At 39.1% G+C, this 18,217-nt stretch overlaps 1 protein-coding gene across 2 annotated transcripts in view; it reads left to right on the top strand.

Moving 5' to 3' along the window:
• Positions 1 to 9,859: 9,859 nt before the first annotated feature.
• The window catches only part of ndufs4 (NADH:ubiquinone oxidoreductase subunit S4), a 64,138-nt gene continuing 55,780 nt past the window's right edge, over positions 9,860 to 18,217 (top strand). The window contains exon 1 of one of the 2 annotated variants that reach the window (XM_002941029.5): positions 9,860 to 9,989. In XM_002941029.5, the coding sequence (XP_002941075.1) occupies positions 9,910 to 9,989 (80 nt within the window). In that variant the 5' untranslated portion in view covers positions 9,860 to 9,909. Of the gene's footprint in view, positions 10,131 to 18,217 lie in introns of both variants that reach the window. The other variant, XM_002941030.3, reaches the window with a different exon arrangement.

The raw sequence follows: 18,217 nt of genomic DNA, 5'->3' as shown, positions 1-18,217 counted from the left end.
TTTTGTTGTCCCATAAAAATGTATTGTAACAGGTTCCTGTCTTTAGTTTACTGCACAAATTCTCTAAACTATAAGCTAAGCCCACACACCCACACTTCCAGAAACGTTACAGATGTTAGACTAATATAATTCACAGATGTGTAAAAGGCTTCGTTGGTAAACAGAGCAATATATACTTGGAGGTTAAGCAAAAGACATGCTTCTTTATTGTTTGTCAAAAATAATAACAAGGAATAATCAGCAGAAATTCTTTTATATGCACAGTACATTTTTAAAATAGATTAATAGGACAGATGGAGAACATACAGTGCAATAAATAAAAAATAAAATATGTAAGTCACAGATTAAACACAAAAAAACACAAAGGAAGAAGGAGGTCCCTGTCCCATAGATATCTTAAGAGATATTATTATTATACTGATTATATAAAGTTCTATGGGAAAATTATTATTATAGAGACCTACCTTAGGCACTGCCTAAATCAAAGGTATCAGCGTGAGACCCTCAAAGCCGCTTTAAAGTGCTCCTATCATAGGATAATTCTTTCCCTCTCTCAGGTTGTGGGAAACAACATTATTTTGGCCAAAAAAAAAGTTATGCTGCCACACCAGGACAGAGCTGTACAGCACCCTGTACAGGTGGCCATATTTGGTCTAACATATGCACAAAATAAGTGAGCCTACTGGCAAAAACAGGGGGTCTAGTCTCAACAAACTTTTCGCGGCACTGGCCTAACCGAGCTTCCCACACACATTTTTGTTTATATGAAGGTTGTTTGCTAGATATTCCATAACCTGACCATAACCTTAATGGAATATCAGAATAAGTATTATTATTATTATTACAAATAATTAGGGATGCACCAAATCCAGAATTTGGTTTGGGATTCGGCCAAGATTCAGCCTTAAAATCATGTGACTTTTTGTCACATAAACATAGAAGCGGAAAATCTTAACCCTTACGTATTCAGATTCGGTTCAGTATTCGGTTCGGTTCAGTATTTTTACGAAGGATTCAGGGTTTGCCCGAATCCAAAAATAGTGGATTTTGTGCATCCCTACAAATAATAATAATAACCACAATGCAAGTAAATGTCATTGGAGGAGGAAAAAGTCAATCCTTTTTGAAGAAGTTAAAATAAAGCATATATAATGATAATTTTATTGGATCCGTCCATTCTTTGGCTTATGCCAGTGGGAAAGCATTTCTGGGAGATTTGTTGCCCACAGTAGCCGAGATTTAACTGCGGGCAACTAATCTTCCTGTGTGCCATGGGTGACAAGTCACCCCAAAATACTTTTCCACTGGCAATAAAGTAAATTGACGGTTGGAAAGCATATGCGGCACTTCGTTTTTATGACTTGGTAAATGGTACCGATCCTCAAGGCCAGAACTAGGGGTTGGCAAAATACCCAGCTGCTTAGAGTGCAGCTGCAGGGGAGCAATTTAAAAAAAAAAATACTGTATATTACACTCTGCTTCCACCTGCCTTGGCTTGCTCAAATTCTGAAAAAGGGCGAGCAGGAGAAATCAGCTGGCTTAGTGCTGGTGTGAGGGTAGCTGCAGTAGTGGATATTGCGAACAGGAGCAAAGACAAGAGGTACATTCTTTGGGAGCAATACCTGTTGGTCCGACACTGCTGATCCTTGATAAATCACTCCCCAAATGTCATTTCCTCCTAAGTTAGGAATTGGGTGATGTCAGGTGACTAGGACCACACAATGGTCTTGTTCTGGCAGGAGTGGGTTTTGCTGTTTCACTTTTAATTTGTTTTTCTTGCAGATTACAAAAGTGAATTACAGGTATTGGCCCTGTTATCCAGAATGCTCGGGACCTGGGGTTTTACCAGATAAGAGGTCTTTCTGTAATTTGGATCTCCATTCCCTTAGGGGCACATTCATCAAATCACGAGTTCAAATCCCGAATTGGGAAAAATTCGGATTGGATACAATAATTTCTGAAGATCGCAAATATCACGAAAATGCTTACGAAAAAAATTGTATTAAAAATTAGTATGCTAAAAATAATTAAATGAGCCCAATAGGATTGTTTTGTCCCCTTTTAGGATTAATTACATATTAGCTGGGAACAAGTACAAGGTACTGTTTTGGTATTACAGAGAAAAAGGAAATCATTAAAATCATGTAAAAACTGTAATTATTTAATTAAAATGGAGTCTATGGAAGATGGCCTTCCCATAATTCAGAACTTTCTGGATAATGGGTTTTTCACATAATAGATCCTATACCTGTAGTATAATTTCTATTTCTGTATCCTTTACCGTAGCAGTAATAACAGTGGTAGTATTAATTGTATTATTAGTATTATTAACACATTTATAACGCACAACAATATTCTGCTTTGCTGTACAATAAGTGGATGTATAAATTAAACATACAGATTACAAACAAAAATAAGACCAATAACCAATAGAATCATATCGCAATTCATATCACAGGAATTTTTGAGAGATTATATAATTCCATATATGTATGCTGTATAATGTAATACTTGCTCAAACCCACTCACCTCATGCCAAGCATATTGAATGCGGCTTCCAAAGATATTTCTCACACGACCATAGGAAACATTACAGGGCAAGTCCAGCCTTTTCTAAAACCTCTTAAGCAGAATAGTCTGGGGGGAGGAAGTAAATGATACTAAATTATTATTCTCAGTACATTTCTAATTACAAATCTAATTTATAATAATCTAATTTAACATATAATACAAGATCAAGAGACTGGACAACACAGGCCTTAGAAAAGATATTATATTTATATATATACCATTACTACAGTAGTAAAACATTCTACTTACAGCTACTTTATAAATTGTGCTCACTGCATGGAGCATGTTAAAACTCTGTAAGATTGTAACATACCTAATAATAAAACAAACACTAGTAGCTATCACAAGTTGCTAACTCAGCTGAGTGGTTAGATGCTAATGGAGGCTTTTCCAGACTGTTTTTCAGTGGCATGTCATAATAGCTAATCTTTTGCTTTTACTTTTTTGGATGTTTTTGCTTTCCTTTTGTCAGCATGTCTTTGCTTTTTAAACCCTTATCATTTGCCTGAGCTGTCATTCAAAAAGGGAAATGTTCATTTCAGGGAGATTATCTTTAGCTTCATGGGGGAAGGAAAAACAGGTTCAAATGAAGGAGACTTCATCAAAGAGTCTTGTAATCCCTATTGTGTCTGCAGAGCCTTCCCAGAATGTGCAGAAAGTATTTCAGACACTCTCTGTACCTAGTACGGACCCCGAGCACAATTTGTTTTATTCGCACAAATCTTTATTTTTTAAAGGGTTGTAACAACTCTGCCGTTATATTATGTTAAATTTCAAAACCACCAACTCGAAACAAGCACGGTTCTTAATCAATTTTTTTTTCATCCAAAAAAATTCCTTTACATGTCACATCCAATTTCATGTGCTCAAACAGATATTCATTCCTGCCTTAAGACATTCACAACCATTAGACAGCCGCCTTTTTCCTGTTGACAGATCTTAACCTCTTTGCGACCACCCGCTGCTTATAGCCAAGTGCTATTAGGCTGGGTATATATATTTTTTTTTTTACACACCACAATATTTTCTGCAATTGCAAAGGGGTTAAAAGGCATTAGGGAACTAAAAAAAACACTGCAGGAAAATGCCCTCAACCCACTCCTTATTAATAATAATTTACAGTTGTTTTATTCTATCTGTTCAGAACCGTTTGCATAATAAGTTACACATGCATAGTTTTTGCAGACATCCTGTGCCAGACAGCCAGCTGAATCTGTGGGGAGGATTTTTCTCTCCTCCCATGGGAACTTTTGGAAAAGGTTGTCATGGGGATTTTTTTAAGACTGAATTTGTAGACCTTCCCTGAAGGTGTGGGTATCACTCTAAATAAGATGCATGCTCCAAACTAACTAGTCACTGAATATGTTGTTTTTATAAGAGTTTTTTTTATAAATGAAAATGCCAGAGCAAAGCTAAATATTAATATTGCATGCTATTTTGAGTGTGCTTAAATGCCATTCATAAAGGTATAGGGATCAGTATACACTCCTCTATACATATTGCATCAAAACAATACTCGGACACAAGGGAGCCCTGGCTAAATAATATATGGCATTTGTATGATTTTTATGCCGAGAACATTGGACTTGCATTCATAAATGGATGATTTGGCAAGGAGCACATATTAGGAACAGTCATGCTGCTAACCTCTGCGCTCTAGAGTGAGATAGTAAGCAAAGAGCCAGCAAGATCATATAAAAACTGTTTGGCTTGAGACTGTACACTACAATGATAAGATCTCCAAAACACAAGGAGAAGTCAAAGCAATCTGTTTACTTTTCTGAGATGGGATGCCTGTTTGAGAGTGCCAGTATGGTGGAAGAACTGAGCTCTAACATGGTGCTGAGTGAGGTCAGGATTCTTTATCACATTTTAGTGAGGCCTTACTGAACTCACACCAGGAAAATTAAGGTGGCAATAAAAGCTGCCAACTAACCAAGTCAGCAACTTAGCAGCCTTTGTGTGGGGCCCACAGACAGGCCTACCTAAATGATATCTGCTCCAAAGCTGCCCAGCGGGGTGAGGAGCACAATAGCTTGTTTATGTGTCTACATCCCATCAATGTAATTTGATGGTTTGTCCCTCAGGCCACATAACTGGAGCAATCTGTAATAGCCCAACTCAGGGTAGGCATATTTAATAAATATCTGTTCATTTGATGACCAAAATGGCCCAATAAGCAGATCTTTCAGTGTATGGTCACTTTTAAATCTCTGCTGCAAACCAGTCCGTCCCCAGCTAATTTTAAAAAGAGATAAAAGAACAGATAATGGATTCGTTGGAAACTAAAGTGGACGAACATGAGGCATCTCCTCAATTCAAAAGCACTTATTAATGAAAGTACAGGAACTTCTGAAGGATGACAAGAGCTGGTCAGATCCCAATAATTTCAGGTGATATATCTAACCTTTTAAAAATATTTGTTAGCCAGTCATCATAGCTACGTAGCTAATGTCCCCTTTAGAATCAGCTGATCTGAAGAGGTCATGATTCAAAACTTGTGATGGATTTTGAAACATGCCAAACCTCAGGGGCTAAACCCTGTTGTTAAACAAGAATTAAACTTAAGGCACTGTATGAAACTACTGAAAACTAATTTATGCCCATGAAGCGGTGATGGTATGGTAACCCAGACATCCCCCTTGGGCAAGAAACGGGATTCTCTTGAAAGAGTCTAAAGTGTTTGGGCAGAATTTTAAACCTTAAAACCTTAAAATCTATGTAAATTATAAAAGATATAACATAAACATCTGTTTGGGATAAATTCTGCATTATATGAAATCATCATATAGGGGAGTGGAATATCCATCTTTCACTATCACTGAATTATTTTACATTGAAGCATTCTCCTTAGTCTACCCTATATAAAGAATTAATATATGTTTATGCTGCTCTCCAAGTCCAGGAAATATATTTGTTGTATATATCACATGACTCAACTTTACATTTGAAGTATGTACTAGACTGGCAGGAGTTTGGTGTCCCCAAGTGGGAGGAGGTCAGGAAAGAAATACTTGAGCTACTGGCAATAGTTCGTTAATTTAAGGTCATTTTATGGTGTTACACCTGGCAAAATTGTGTCCTGACCTCTCACCTAACTGCTTCAGATGGTTTTGTACCACAAGGACAATGTTGCATATATGGTGGGCTTTTATATTGCCCAAAAAAGGGGTGGGTTAGGGTCTGTAACAGAATACCTATTTTTTTCCTAATTACAGAACTATGAAGCATTATTAAACAGACCCACAGTATTGTGAGGCAAGTTAAATCTAGATTCTGTGATCTGTAAACAGATTAAAGCCAGAGCCTAGAAAAGACTCATATTGGACAGTCATCTGATAAAGTCTAACTGCACTTATGAACAACAAGAAAACCACTATAACAACATTTAACAGACTTGGACAACTTGCAGAGGCCAGAAACAAATAGATGCTGCTGCTGCAAGCCTCTTCCACGCCTCTCCTTGCCAATTGTGCATGGTTATAAAAATGAGAAAGAAAAAGAGAGAGAGGGGGAGAGAGAGGGAGAGACAGCCATTGTTTGTTGTCATATATATTAGTGTCTTGATTGCTATTATCTCTCCAGGTACTATTTTTTTATTTTTACAAAATTATAAAAAAAAATATTATTGGGAAAAAGGAGACAAGGTGGCAACCTTACTTTTAGAATGCAGCTTTAAGAAAAGTTTATTTTACTATTTTTATTATTGTAAACTATAAGAAAATCAGACAGAAATGCATCGCAGTAGCTAATCAAACTGGGTAGCTAATCTCAAACCAATATGACAAACATCTGCAATCTATCCAAAAGAAGGTCTTGTTGTATTACATTTTCTGATTTGAATGAGCCTTAAGTGCAAATAAAAGTGACACACACATAGCTATAACACTAACCTTCTATAGCCAATCTAACCAGATGTAAGTTGCTGAAATTGTACTATGTGGAGGGTGGGGATACCACCGAATTTGTATCTTAAATATTCCAGTCTGGAAAAACATATGTAAAAACACTTACCACACATTAGAACTACTATACTAATGATGTACTACTCTGCATGTTACACAAATGTTTAAAAATTCACTAGCTTTTTAAAACAGATGGTTATGATCATATTGCGGAGAAAAATGTTTTATTGTTTCTGTGCTGAGGTTAAGGAAAGCACAGCTCATATAGTTTGGTATTACTAGTATCTGTAGGATCTGGTGCTTCTCTTACATATTGAAATTGATGAAAGAACAACTATTCCAGACAGTGGGTTAATCTGTCAACTCAGCTCTTCCAGATCGAGTTGGCAGCTTATTGGCCTGTGTGTGGAGCACTGGGACTGCCTGCCCGTCTGATATCTGGATGAAAATTGCGCAGATATCTATTGGGCAATATGGGGGCCAACGATTGGATCATACTGAGGGAATATGGGTCCATCAGATAAAGACTACATTAATGCACCACTGCTGTCCTCATCTGCCAGATTTTTTTAAAAGATTTTTGGCATAGGTGTCCAAATGGGGAAGCGATACGCTCATTTGGCAACACAGTTAAATGAACTCTCAAGGCAACTTCCGCGACTTCGGCAAATCACGGCACCGCGTATGCCATCCCACCGGCGATTTACATTCTAGTTGGTGGGATGGCATTTCGGGGAGATTAGTCGGCATCGACAAGGGAGATTTTTTGCGTGCCGGCTAATCTCCCCGTCTGTCACAGCCCTAAGTGCTTAGTGAATCATAGTTACTGTGAATGCAGAAATGTTGCATATTGCCACTCACTACTGCTGAGCTCAATAAAATAAATGAGCATTTTTTTAAAAGTGTGCAACTATTTTTACTGTAAATAAAAAGAGTATTGTTTCAGATGTTGTTTTGTGTTTCTTTTTTATTCTAGTAAAGATTGTTGGTACTTACACGTCATTGTTTATGATTTCTCCCAGTACTCGATTGCTTCTATCATCTGCACTTTGTACATGATATATGGGATGAATTGGGTCATCTAGGTCATCAGCCACAAACCCAGGCAATCCATGACGGTTGGCAATATTGTGCAGTACAGCGCAGGCTACTACAATTTGTGCCACTCTGCGCCTCACTATTTCCTCCTCTGATAATTCCTCTAGAGTTGATCTTTCCCTGAAAACTGTAGGATGCATCACTCTAGGACGATCACATACTTGATCCTCTTCTTCACAAGGCAAGAAAAATGCGACTGCAAACTCCATCTTGTCTTGACAAACGCTCACGAACCGCAATGTTTTTTGAGTACCGCCTACTCCAAATAGGTGTTAATATTAGCACAGATTATTGCAATATTTAACGCGTTTAACGCTTCATATATGTTTGTGAATTATGCGTTAGTATTATTTCTATTAGATAATTACCGCAATGCAATGGAAATAACGCTTTGCGATAATTGGAATTTTTGTGCATGCGATATGAGTAGTAACGCATGTAAAAATGACTCGGTACTTAATTATCTAATGCATAAAACTATGCGTTAACAGCCTTTAGTGAATCGGCCCCTATGGGTTACAAAACAAGTAACAAATGAAAGGATATTTATTAAATACCCCTCCTACAGTGATTAATGGTTTCATTTCAAAGCATAAAAATATCAGACTGTGGTCAGATGAAACTGTCTCTCAGCCTGTGGTTAAATGCAGGCCGTGAAACAGCCTGACCACTCACCTCCGCTCCATGATGTGCATCCTGAGAAAATACCTGAAGTATTTCTATGGCGACTTTTGGGGGTAGTACATGAACATGTATGATCTAAAATGGGCCATACTAAAGCTGATATAGTTTGCTGACTTCCACCACTTACTAACTTATTAACCACTCTTGACTAAGTTGCCATGTCTAGCAGTGCATAGTGATATCAGGGTGGAAGGAAGCAAATCAGTGGTGTAGCTACTTAAATGGTTAAATATGTGATTGAATACTTTTGTCCATATGGCACATTTTGATCCTCCTTATAATGAATGTGTATGTACACATGTGTATGCATGTAAATGTGGCTGCCCGCCGTGGAAGCTTCCTCACAGCTTGCCCATTTGTGTCTGTTAGCTACCCCTCCCATATAGATTGTAAGCTCTACGGGGCAGGGACCTCCTTCATCTTGTGTTTCTGACTCTTATTGCAACTGTACCTTGTATTTACTTGTATTTATTGTTGTACTTTGTATTTATTTATTATCTTTAACCCCCTGTTTGTATTAATGTATTCTACTGTACAGCGCTGCGTACATAAGTAGCGTTTTATAAATAAAAATATACATACATATATACAGTTTGGATATGAGAGCACACCCCTATAAGTAGCAGTAGCTTCCCTGGTGTGAAATTTAAGTAAACCTTTAGCATGATGTAGATCAGGGGTCCCCAACCTTTTTTACTCATGAGCCACAGTCAAATGTAGAAGACTCGGAGAGCAACACAAGCATCATAAAAGCTCATGGAGGTGCCAAATAAGGGCTAAGATTGGCTATTAAGTAGCATCTATGCACACTATCAGCTTACAGGGGCTTTATTTGGTAGGAAATCTTCTTTTTATTCAACCAAAACTTGCACCCAAGTCAGGAATTCAAAAATAACTCCCTGGTTTGGGGGCACTGGGAGCAACAGCCAAGGGGTTGGGGAGCAACATGTTGCCCCTGAGCCACTGGTTGGGGATCACTGATGTAGATGGTCAGAAATGGCAATTTTCTAATATTATAGGATTCTTCAATTATGATTTTTTTAGAGTTGAGCAGCTGTCCCATTTGGAATTTCGACTATTTTGATATAGTTGCTTGGGTTTTATTTACCCAAACAACTGGGCAGTGGTTGGAATGACAAACTGGAAGATGAATAAGAGAGGTAATAAAACATTGTAGCCTCAAACAACAAAAATGTTTTAGTTGCCAGGAGTCACTGACCCCAACAACCAGACTGCATTTCAAATTGAAAAGGGTAGAAGTACCAAGAAGTTTTCAAGAAGGTCAGTCCATAAAAAGATAGGGCAAATGTTTTACTTTTACTTGTATAAATATGTGACAAGAGGAACTGCCACCAAGAACACGTTTCTGCCTGTAAACACATTTCAAAGTAAAAGAAAATGTTCTGGTTCGATGCTATAACTGTACTGACACGTAGCATATTATATCACAAGGTTGATATAACCGCTTACACTCAGTATATGAAAGAGCAGCTCAATGTAAGCAATGCCCAGGCGACTGTTTCCCTATCTCCTCACACACACACACACACATTGAGCTTCCCGCGTCTGCAGCGCTCTGTGACGTCTGCACCTTCGCTCTTGCGATCTTTCAGTTTTGTCCCTAGTGCGGCTTCCGTCCAACCAGAGTGTCATGGCGTCTTCAATGTCACCAGCGTTGAGGCAGCTGCTATGGGGCAGCAGAACAGTCGGGGCTGTAATAAACTCAAATAGGTAACGTGTGCCGCTGTTTTCGTGGTATGAAGTCTTCCTTAGGCGTTGCTATGGAGACTTATAGGGAGGGGAAATGAGCGGGACGCTCTGGTGCCCAGTTGACAGCTCTGGGATCCTCCAGTACGTGACATTGGGGGCAAAGTAAGTGGGAGATAAAGTTGCTTTATTAAAAGGGGCGCTTTGTTTTGTCATAAGCGTAATTTGAAGGCAAGGCCACAGAGGGCATGGGCCTGGGGTTGCTGGGGGCTCTGGGTAAGCAAGGACGATACAGTGTTTAATGGTTGCTAGTTATGTCTCTGTATATCAGCCCTGCAGCTGTAACTTCCCAGTATACTACCATGGAGGGATCAGGAGTTGTAGTTAAAGGGATACTGTCATGATTTTTATTTCTAAATTACACTGTTTATATAGCAAATAATTCACTCTAGCATTTAAAATGTTATTCTTGAACCAACAAATGGATTTATTTAGCTGTAATATTGGTGTGTAGGCGCCATCTCAGTGCATTGTGCCTGAGTCTGAGCTTTCAGCCAGCGCTACACATTAGAACTGCTTTCAGGTAACCTATTGTTTCTCCTACTCCCATGTAACTGGAGGAGTCCCAAGCTGGACTTGGATTTCTTACTATTGAGTGCTATTCTGATATCTACTGGGAGCTGCTATCTTGCTCCCTTCCCATTGTTCTGCTGATTGGCTGCTGGGAAGGGGGAGGATATCACTCCAACTTGCAGCACAGCAGTAAAGTGTGCCTGAGTCTGAGCTTTCAGAAGGAGCCAGCGCTACACATTAGAACTGCTTTCAGCTAACCTATTGTTTCTCCTACTCCCATGTAACTGGAGGAGTCCCAAGCCGGACTTGGATTTCTTACTAGTGAGTGCTATTCTGATACCTACTGGGAGCTGCTATCTTGCTCCCTTCCCATTGTTCTGCTGATCGGCTGCTGGAAGGGGGGGGGATATCACTCCAACTTGCAGCGCAGCAGTAAAGTGTGACTGAAGATTATCAGAGCACAGGTCACATGGCTGTGGCACCCTGTGAAATGAAGAATATGGCTAGCCTCATGTGACATTTCAAAATGAAATATAAAAAAATCTGTTTGTTTTTGAAAAACAGATTACAATGCAGGAGAAGCTCTATTAACTGATGGCTTTGAAAAAAAAACATGTTTTCCCATGACAGTATTTCTTTAAACATCAGATACAATTTTCAGTTGGTCTTCAATTTTTATTTAACCTAACAACCAGGCTTTGGATTGAAGGAAAGACAGATAAGTTACAAAAATTATCAATAGCAATAAAATTGTAGCTTTAGCGAGAGTAATAGGTTTTTGGTTAAAGGGATCCTTGGACCCCAGCAGAAGGCCAATAGAAAAGTTGCTAGCAATGGGGCATTCTATAACAAAAATGAAAGTTAACTTAAAGATGAACTGCCCCTTTAAAGGAGACATATATAAAAATTAAGAATGTACCAGTGAATTTTAGATATAGAAGGATTGTGCTTAAAAAAGTTGTTTTGGACTGATTTATTGAGAAATTCCACCGAAACCCCACTAGTCCCGCCCATCCGTTCCACTTCCTGCTGGCTGAATTCTCTGGATCTGCAGGGGGGCCGGCGGCACTCAGTACACTGCACTGTAGGATAGGAACCAATCAGCAGCTAGGCTGACCTGATAGGGAACTGAAGCCTGTCTGCTTGTGTGAGTGCAGGGCAGTGATTGGCTCTCCCCCTCCTACTTCTGGCAGGGACCGTTAGGACACACCCACCCTTCATTACAAACACGGACAGAGAGCTGATAGGATCTATAGGGAGCTCCAATAAAGGGGCCATTTTTACAGATAGGATTAATGTTTAGCCCAAAGTGAAACCAGCACCATATATTATTCATAATTGTCTACAAAATTAGAGGTTTATTCCATTTATCCAATATGTCTCCTTTAAGGGTATGGCACTCAGGGCTCCTTGTCTTCTGATGAAAATCTCACTCTTCGCAGGAAACAAAGCAGACAGAAATAGCTTTTTGTTAGGATAAATGGGAGCTCATTCATTTGCATTAATTTTAATTCTTTCATTGGAATTTAGTCAAAGTTATATTTTATTTCATTATATAAACAGTGGTTTTTGGATGGACGGACCCTTTAATTTGCCCACACATGCACATTGTGGAGTGCACAGAAAATCTTGTCAGGGGTGGTTCACCTTTAAATTAACTTTTAGTATGTTATAGAATGACCAATTCTAAGCAACTTTTCAATTGGCCTTCATTATTCATTATTTATAATTCTTGAATTATTTGTCTTCGTCTTCTTCTGACTCTTTGCAATTTTCAAACGGGGGCCACTGAGCCCCACAGCCAAAAACACAATTGCTCTGTGAAACTACAGTATAATTGTTATTGTTAATTTTTAGTACTTATTTTGCTATTCAAATCCTCTCCTATTTATACACCAGTCTTTCATTCACACCACCCACTGGTTGCTAAGGTAATTTGGACCCTAGCAATCAAATAGCTGCTGAAACTCCAAAAGGGGTAGAGCTGCTGAACAAAATCTGAAATATTTAAGAAACTACAAATAATGAAAAATAAAGACCAGTTGTACATTGTCTCAGAAAATTACACTCTACATCAGTGATCCCCAACCAGTGGCTTGTGAGCAACATGTTGCTCCCCAACCCCTTGGATGTTGCTCCCAGTGCAAGTATAATGCCAAACAGAGCCTTCTGTAGGCTGCCAGTCCACATAGGGGCTATTAAGTAACCAATTATAGCTCTTATTTGCACCCCCAGGAACCTTTTTCATGCTTGTGTTGCTCCCCAACACTTCTTCCATTTAAATGGGGCTCACGGTATAAAAGTTTGGGGAGTCCTGCTCTATTAAAAGTTAACTCAAAGGTGAACAAACCCTTTAATTCTTATCTAGCGCTGCATTTTTTGCTTGCATTCTAGAGGGCACATAACTCCTGTTGTGTTGGCTGGCTTTTCTAGTTGCTGCTTTGTACAGGTATCGGACCCCTTATCCGGAAACCCATTATCCAGAAAGTTCCGAATTACGGAAAGGCCATCTCCCATAGACTCCCATTTACTCCCATTTTAATCAAATAATTCACATTTTTAAAAATTATTTCCTTTTTCTCTTTAATAATAAAACAGTACCTTGTACTTGATCCCAACTAAAATATAATTACCCCTTATTGGGGGCAGAACAGCCCTATTGGGTTTATTTCATTTTTAAATGATACATTTTTCTCTGTTATAATAAAACAGTACCTTGTACTTGATCCCAACAAAGATACAATTAATCCTTATTGGAGCCAATAAGGTTTTAATTACTGTTTAAATACTTTTTTTAGTAGACTCAAGGTATGAGACCTGAATTATGGAAAACCCCAGGTACCAAGCATTCTGGATAATGGGTCCCATATCTGTACAAATAGATTTGACAATCACCAAGCCAAGAGTAGGATGTAGGGTCATTAGAAGACTTAAACTTCCAGCTTGATCCTAAACATTATAGCCTCCACCGTTTGTGATGTTTTGTTGCTAGGTGTCCTGTGTAAGGTATCATAGATCAGTCAGATAGCGGGTGGATGCAATTGAATCCAGATGCATTTTTTTTACTATCTTTGGTGGGAAAATGTGAATTTAACAATGTGTATATTGCAAAGTATATTCCTCGATTATGTATTCCTCTGGTTCTACATTCCATAACACAGAGCATAAAAATACCCTGTTTCTCAACACATTGTAATCTCTAAGATGCTTCATTTTTCTCTAAGTAAATGTTTATTATGGTATGTCTTCTAAGGCAACTCTCGGCTACATATTGATATGTTCATATTTGTTTTACTGATTGTTTGACACCATGAAGTTTATGCTGATGTTCTGCAGTTTTATTATTGTTTTCTCGCAGCCAACACATTCCAGAGGTATTGTGTTATGGGAGATAAAAGGCAGTAACACAATGTTCTGCGTGCTTCTCGTATCTGGATTCTCACAAAATCTAGTTCCTAGGTGTCGTTTGTATTCCTTTCAAATGGTTTGGTTCTGTTTTGAATAATCAACTTGACTCATATTGACCTGACAAATTAATAAGCCCCAATGATTTACGAACTTTCATTCTAATAGAGTTAAAATGGATGCATATGTTCTACTTGCGGCTAAGAAACAGGAAAAAAACATTTTAAGCTATAAGGTTTTTGTGAAAGTGTGTAGCTCATAGGCATCCAAAACAAATAAAAAAGCAAACATTTTCCATTGTGACCTGAACAAGTTAAGGTGTAGTTACAGCATGGATGTGGAATGCATAACCTATAGTTATTCCATGTATGTTTAGATAAATATGCTGGGCAAAGCGTTATCAATTAGGCAAATGAGAAAATTCTGCTTGTTTGACAAGGTTGCCAAATGAGCAGATTTTTCCCCAATATGCTCACTTTGAGGCTTTTCTAACAGTGGTATGCAGGCCAGTGGGGTTAGGAGCACATCTACAAGCCCATGTGGTCCTCGTCCCAACAGGATTTTTAAACCTGCTCAGTTGTCATCTAGCTGATTCTCAGGCAGATATCAGTTGTGCAGGCCCATCGGTGGTCCCCATATACGGTAGTGAGGATCCTCCTGCTTTTTACCTTCCTCCACCCTAACCAGCCGAGCCTCTGTGTTTATAGACCCATGCCTGCCCCACCCCTCTCTGATGTCACAAAATGAGCAGGGCACACAGGCACATATCTATAAATAGCATCATCTGTAGGTGGAAGTGGGGAATATTAAGGTGGCAGGCGGGATGGACACATTTTATAGTTAAACCCACCCTTGTGTTTTGCAGGTTTCAGGCTGACCCGTGGTGCATCACTAACACACAGGCAAACTGCCAACTTGCTCTGAAGTGGTGAAATCGGCAGCTTAATTATGCCTGTGTATGGCCACCTTTAGGGAGAATTTGGCAGGGGGTAGATGAACCTGGTGTGGTCTATATAAAGCTAAAATTGGATTATAAAACATTTTATTCACTGTGATTAAAGGAAGATCAGGACATGTAGAACAGGTCCAAGTGCAGGGGTCCCCAACCTTTCTTGCTCGTGAGCCCCAGTGAAATGTAGAAAGACTCTGGGAGCAACAAAAGCATCATACACAATCATAACAGTCCGTGGGTTTGCCAAGTAAGGGCTGTGATTTGCTATTTGGTAGCCTCTGTGCAGACTATCAGCCAACAGGAGGCTTTGTTTGGTAGTAAATCTTGTTTTTATTCAACTTGCCTCCAAGCCAGAAATTACAAAAATAAGCACCTGCTTTTGAGAGCAACATCCAAGGGGTTAGTGAGCGACATGTTGCTCCTGAGCCACTGGTTGGGGATCAGTGTCCTAGTGGGTGAGATGTGGAAGGCAGCCAGTAGATGGACCATTGGACCGGTCCTGTGGGCATCAGATTGTGCTTGTGCAGTTGCCCTTAAGGGGCAGTTAATATCATCGTAAAATAAGCTTATAGTATTGTAAAAGTTTTAATAAACAGCTTTGCAACTGACTTATTTAATGTCTAAAATGTAAAATACTATGTATCCACGTTGCAGCTACTAAGCTACTGTTAACGTGGAAGGTTTTGTAGAATCTCACTATACGCCAGGGGTCCTCAAACTTTTGACCCAAGGGGCCGTATCAAGGGCCCCCTCAGACTGTTGGGGGGCTGGACCTCCAGCACCATCATCCCCCCGTCGGCGGCAGTGGCAACATGTCGCATTTCCCCCCAACTCCTCCCCCCAGCGTTCCCTTTGTCCTACCTGCCGTCCGTTCTCTCTCTCTCTGCTGCCAGGGGTAAGGACGCAGTGGCGGGCCAGGTAAATTCCCCTGGGGCGGCTGGATCAGGCCCACGGGCCGTAGTTTGGGGACCGCTGCTATACACTTATCTGTTTAAATTCCATATTGGATGGCCAAAAAACCAAAAGTAAAGCCATATGCTATTTGCTATTGCATTTTACGGTGCCATTAAATGTTGCATTTTGTGCTTTGAATAAATAACTCTAAAATCATTCATTCCACTTCTTGTCAGTAATTTCCCAGGCTCTGCAGGAGAGCAGGCTGCGCTCAGCACTATATCTTTCCCGGCTAGCGCTTGCTCACTGCATACAGACTAGAGAGGATCTATGGGGGGATCCAGTAAAGGTGTCAGGGACCATGTATAAATAATTATTAGCTACATGACTGAGATGGTTTAAAAGATGTGGCATGTCACAGGTCAAGTCTAAATAAAAAAATTTACACACTTTCCCTATAATCCAAGTTTTCACTGTAACCCAAAGGGCTGTTTTAGACATACTGTAACTTTTGAAAGTCATTATTCATGCATTATTTGAAGTTCTTATGTTGAATGAATCCAGGGTTGGTATGTGATAAACATTCCCATCTGGATGGATAGTATGACTTCAATTTATCTGGCACGTAATTCTCAGTAAGTTTAGTGTCACTTTCAGTTGCATGATTACTGCCTCCTCTCTAACTATACACACTGGCTTGTCTAATCATTATGTATATGTGTATATAGATACAATATGCTGGTCAGTGGTGTTATTTTTGAACAAATTACTCAACAGATGCTTAAAGGGGACCTGTCACCTTAAGAAATAATTCCAGATAGTTTTCTATTGTGTTTGCCAAGCAAAATAAACTTCACTTACACTTTATAAATTATTTGAATCTTATTTTCTTCAGTCTTGGAATTCACAATTGCAACAAGCAGGCAGGGGCCATTTTGTGGACAGTGTTATTAAGGCAAGATTTGCAGCCTGCTAAAATCTTATTTCTGTGCCAGTATAGGGGGACCTGATGCCCATGTCCATGCACTGGTTACACAATTAGATGGTGAGGAGGGAGGGGGAATGTGAGGATGCAGCAACATCTAAGAAGTTCTGAATTGAAAGTGAAAGTAACTCTCTGCCCCACCTCTATGCCTAAGGCATAGAGGCGGGGCAGGCAATATATGATTGACATCTGGGATTTTTAAATGCTTTTATAATGGGTTTGGATGTGTTAATAAAAAAATGAGTTTGGGTTTCCTTTTTAATTTGAAATGGGCTTTTATTATACAGTTTTTTATGCCTGGGTGACAGGTCCGCTTTAAGGGCCAATATCCACTTAACTGTAGTGGGTGCAGAAAGTATTGTCAGCACACTGCCTGCCCACGGAATGTATGTCACATAAGAGTATACTTGCCTTATACTGCATTCACTTGGCCTTAGATTAATTTTGTTGTGCTTTGCCTGTAGCAAAAGTGTGTGAGACCCCATAAATGATAAATATTCAGAAATAAAATGTGATGAATGCATCTTTCAGCTTTCTGGTGTGTATGAATAGGGTTGCCATACATATTTGTTATTTTGTGCACAGATGATGTGTGTATTTGGGTATAGTTGCATGTATCATGTGACACAGTGACACATATGAGGCTACGTAACATGGGGAGATTGACAAATTGTTGCATGTCGCTAACTTTACAAATACCCTATGTTAGATTATTTTATTGCAAGGTGTTAAAGGGGAACTTCACCCTAACACAACTTAATCTTTTTTTTTTTTAATATTTTTATTTTTTTAGAAGTTTTCATAGCATACATGAACCGTTTCCATTACAGAAAAGTTACATCTTTATTTATATAATATAAAATCATTACAATCATACATTTGTTTACCGATCTGGTCTTGCATTATGCTTCTTACAGGGGCACGCCCCATTAGCTTTACTTTCTCCAGTTCCCTCAGCAATGTTGCTTTTATTATGCTTTGGAAGCTGCAGTCAAGTTTCTTAAAATATGTTATATACCTGTAAAGTTAGTCTGAGTTATGCATAGCCTTATCTTTATAACCATAGATTAGTGATTGTGAAAGAAAAAGGAAAAAGGGAAGCGGAATAATAACAAAATAGCATGAAAAAACATAATAACATAGTAACTTAGTAACTGGGTAGTGGAGATATAGTATCCCATGTGAATTGGTCACTGGTTTAATTATTGTTGCTGTATCTACTCATATCGTGAGGAGGTGGGGGGGTAACTGATCCTGAAACCTATAGGTTATCCAGGGTTTCCAAACTAGTTGAAATGAGTTAAATTTATCGTTAGCGACACTTGATAGCTTTTCATTGATAAAGATCCAATCTACTTTATTTTTAAACAGTGTACAATTAATAGATGGGGCCTTCCAGGACTTCGCTATTGTTTGTCTGGCTGCTAGGAACATACAGTTCAA

This window comes from Xenopus tropicalis, chromosome 1 (assembly GCF_000004195.4).
Source record: "Xenopus tropicalis strain Nigerian chromosome 1, UCB_Xtro_10.0, whole genome shotgun sequence".
Taxonomy (NCBI): domain Eukaryota; kingdom Metazoa; phylum Chordata; class Amphibia; order Anura; family Pipidae; genus Xenopus; species Xenopus tropicalis.
Note: the sequence above shows the minus strand (reverse complement) of the source record. Positions and strands in the feature narration are given on the sequence as shown.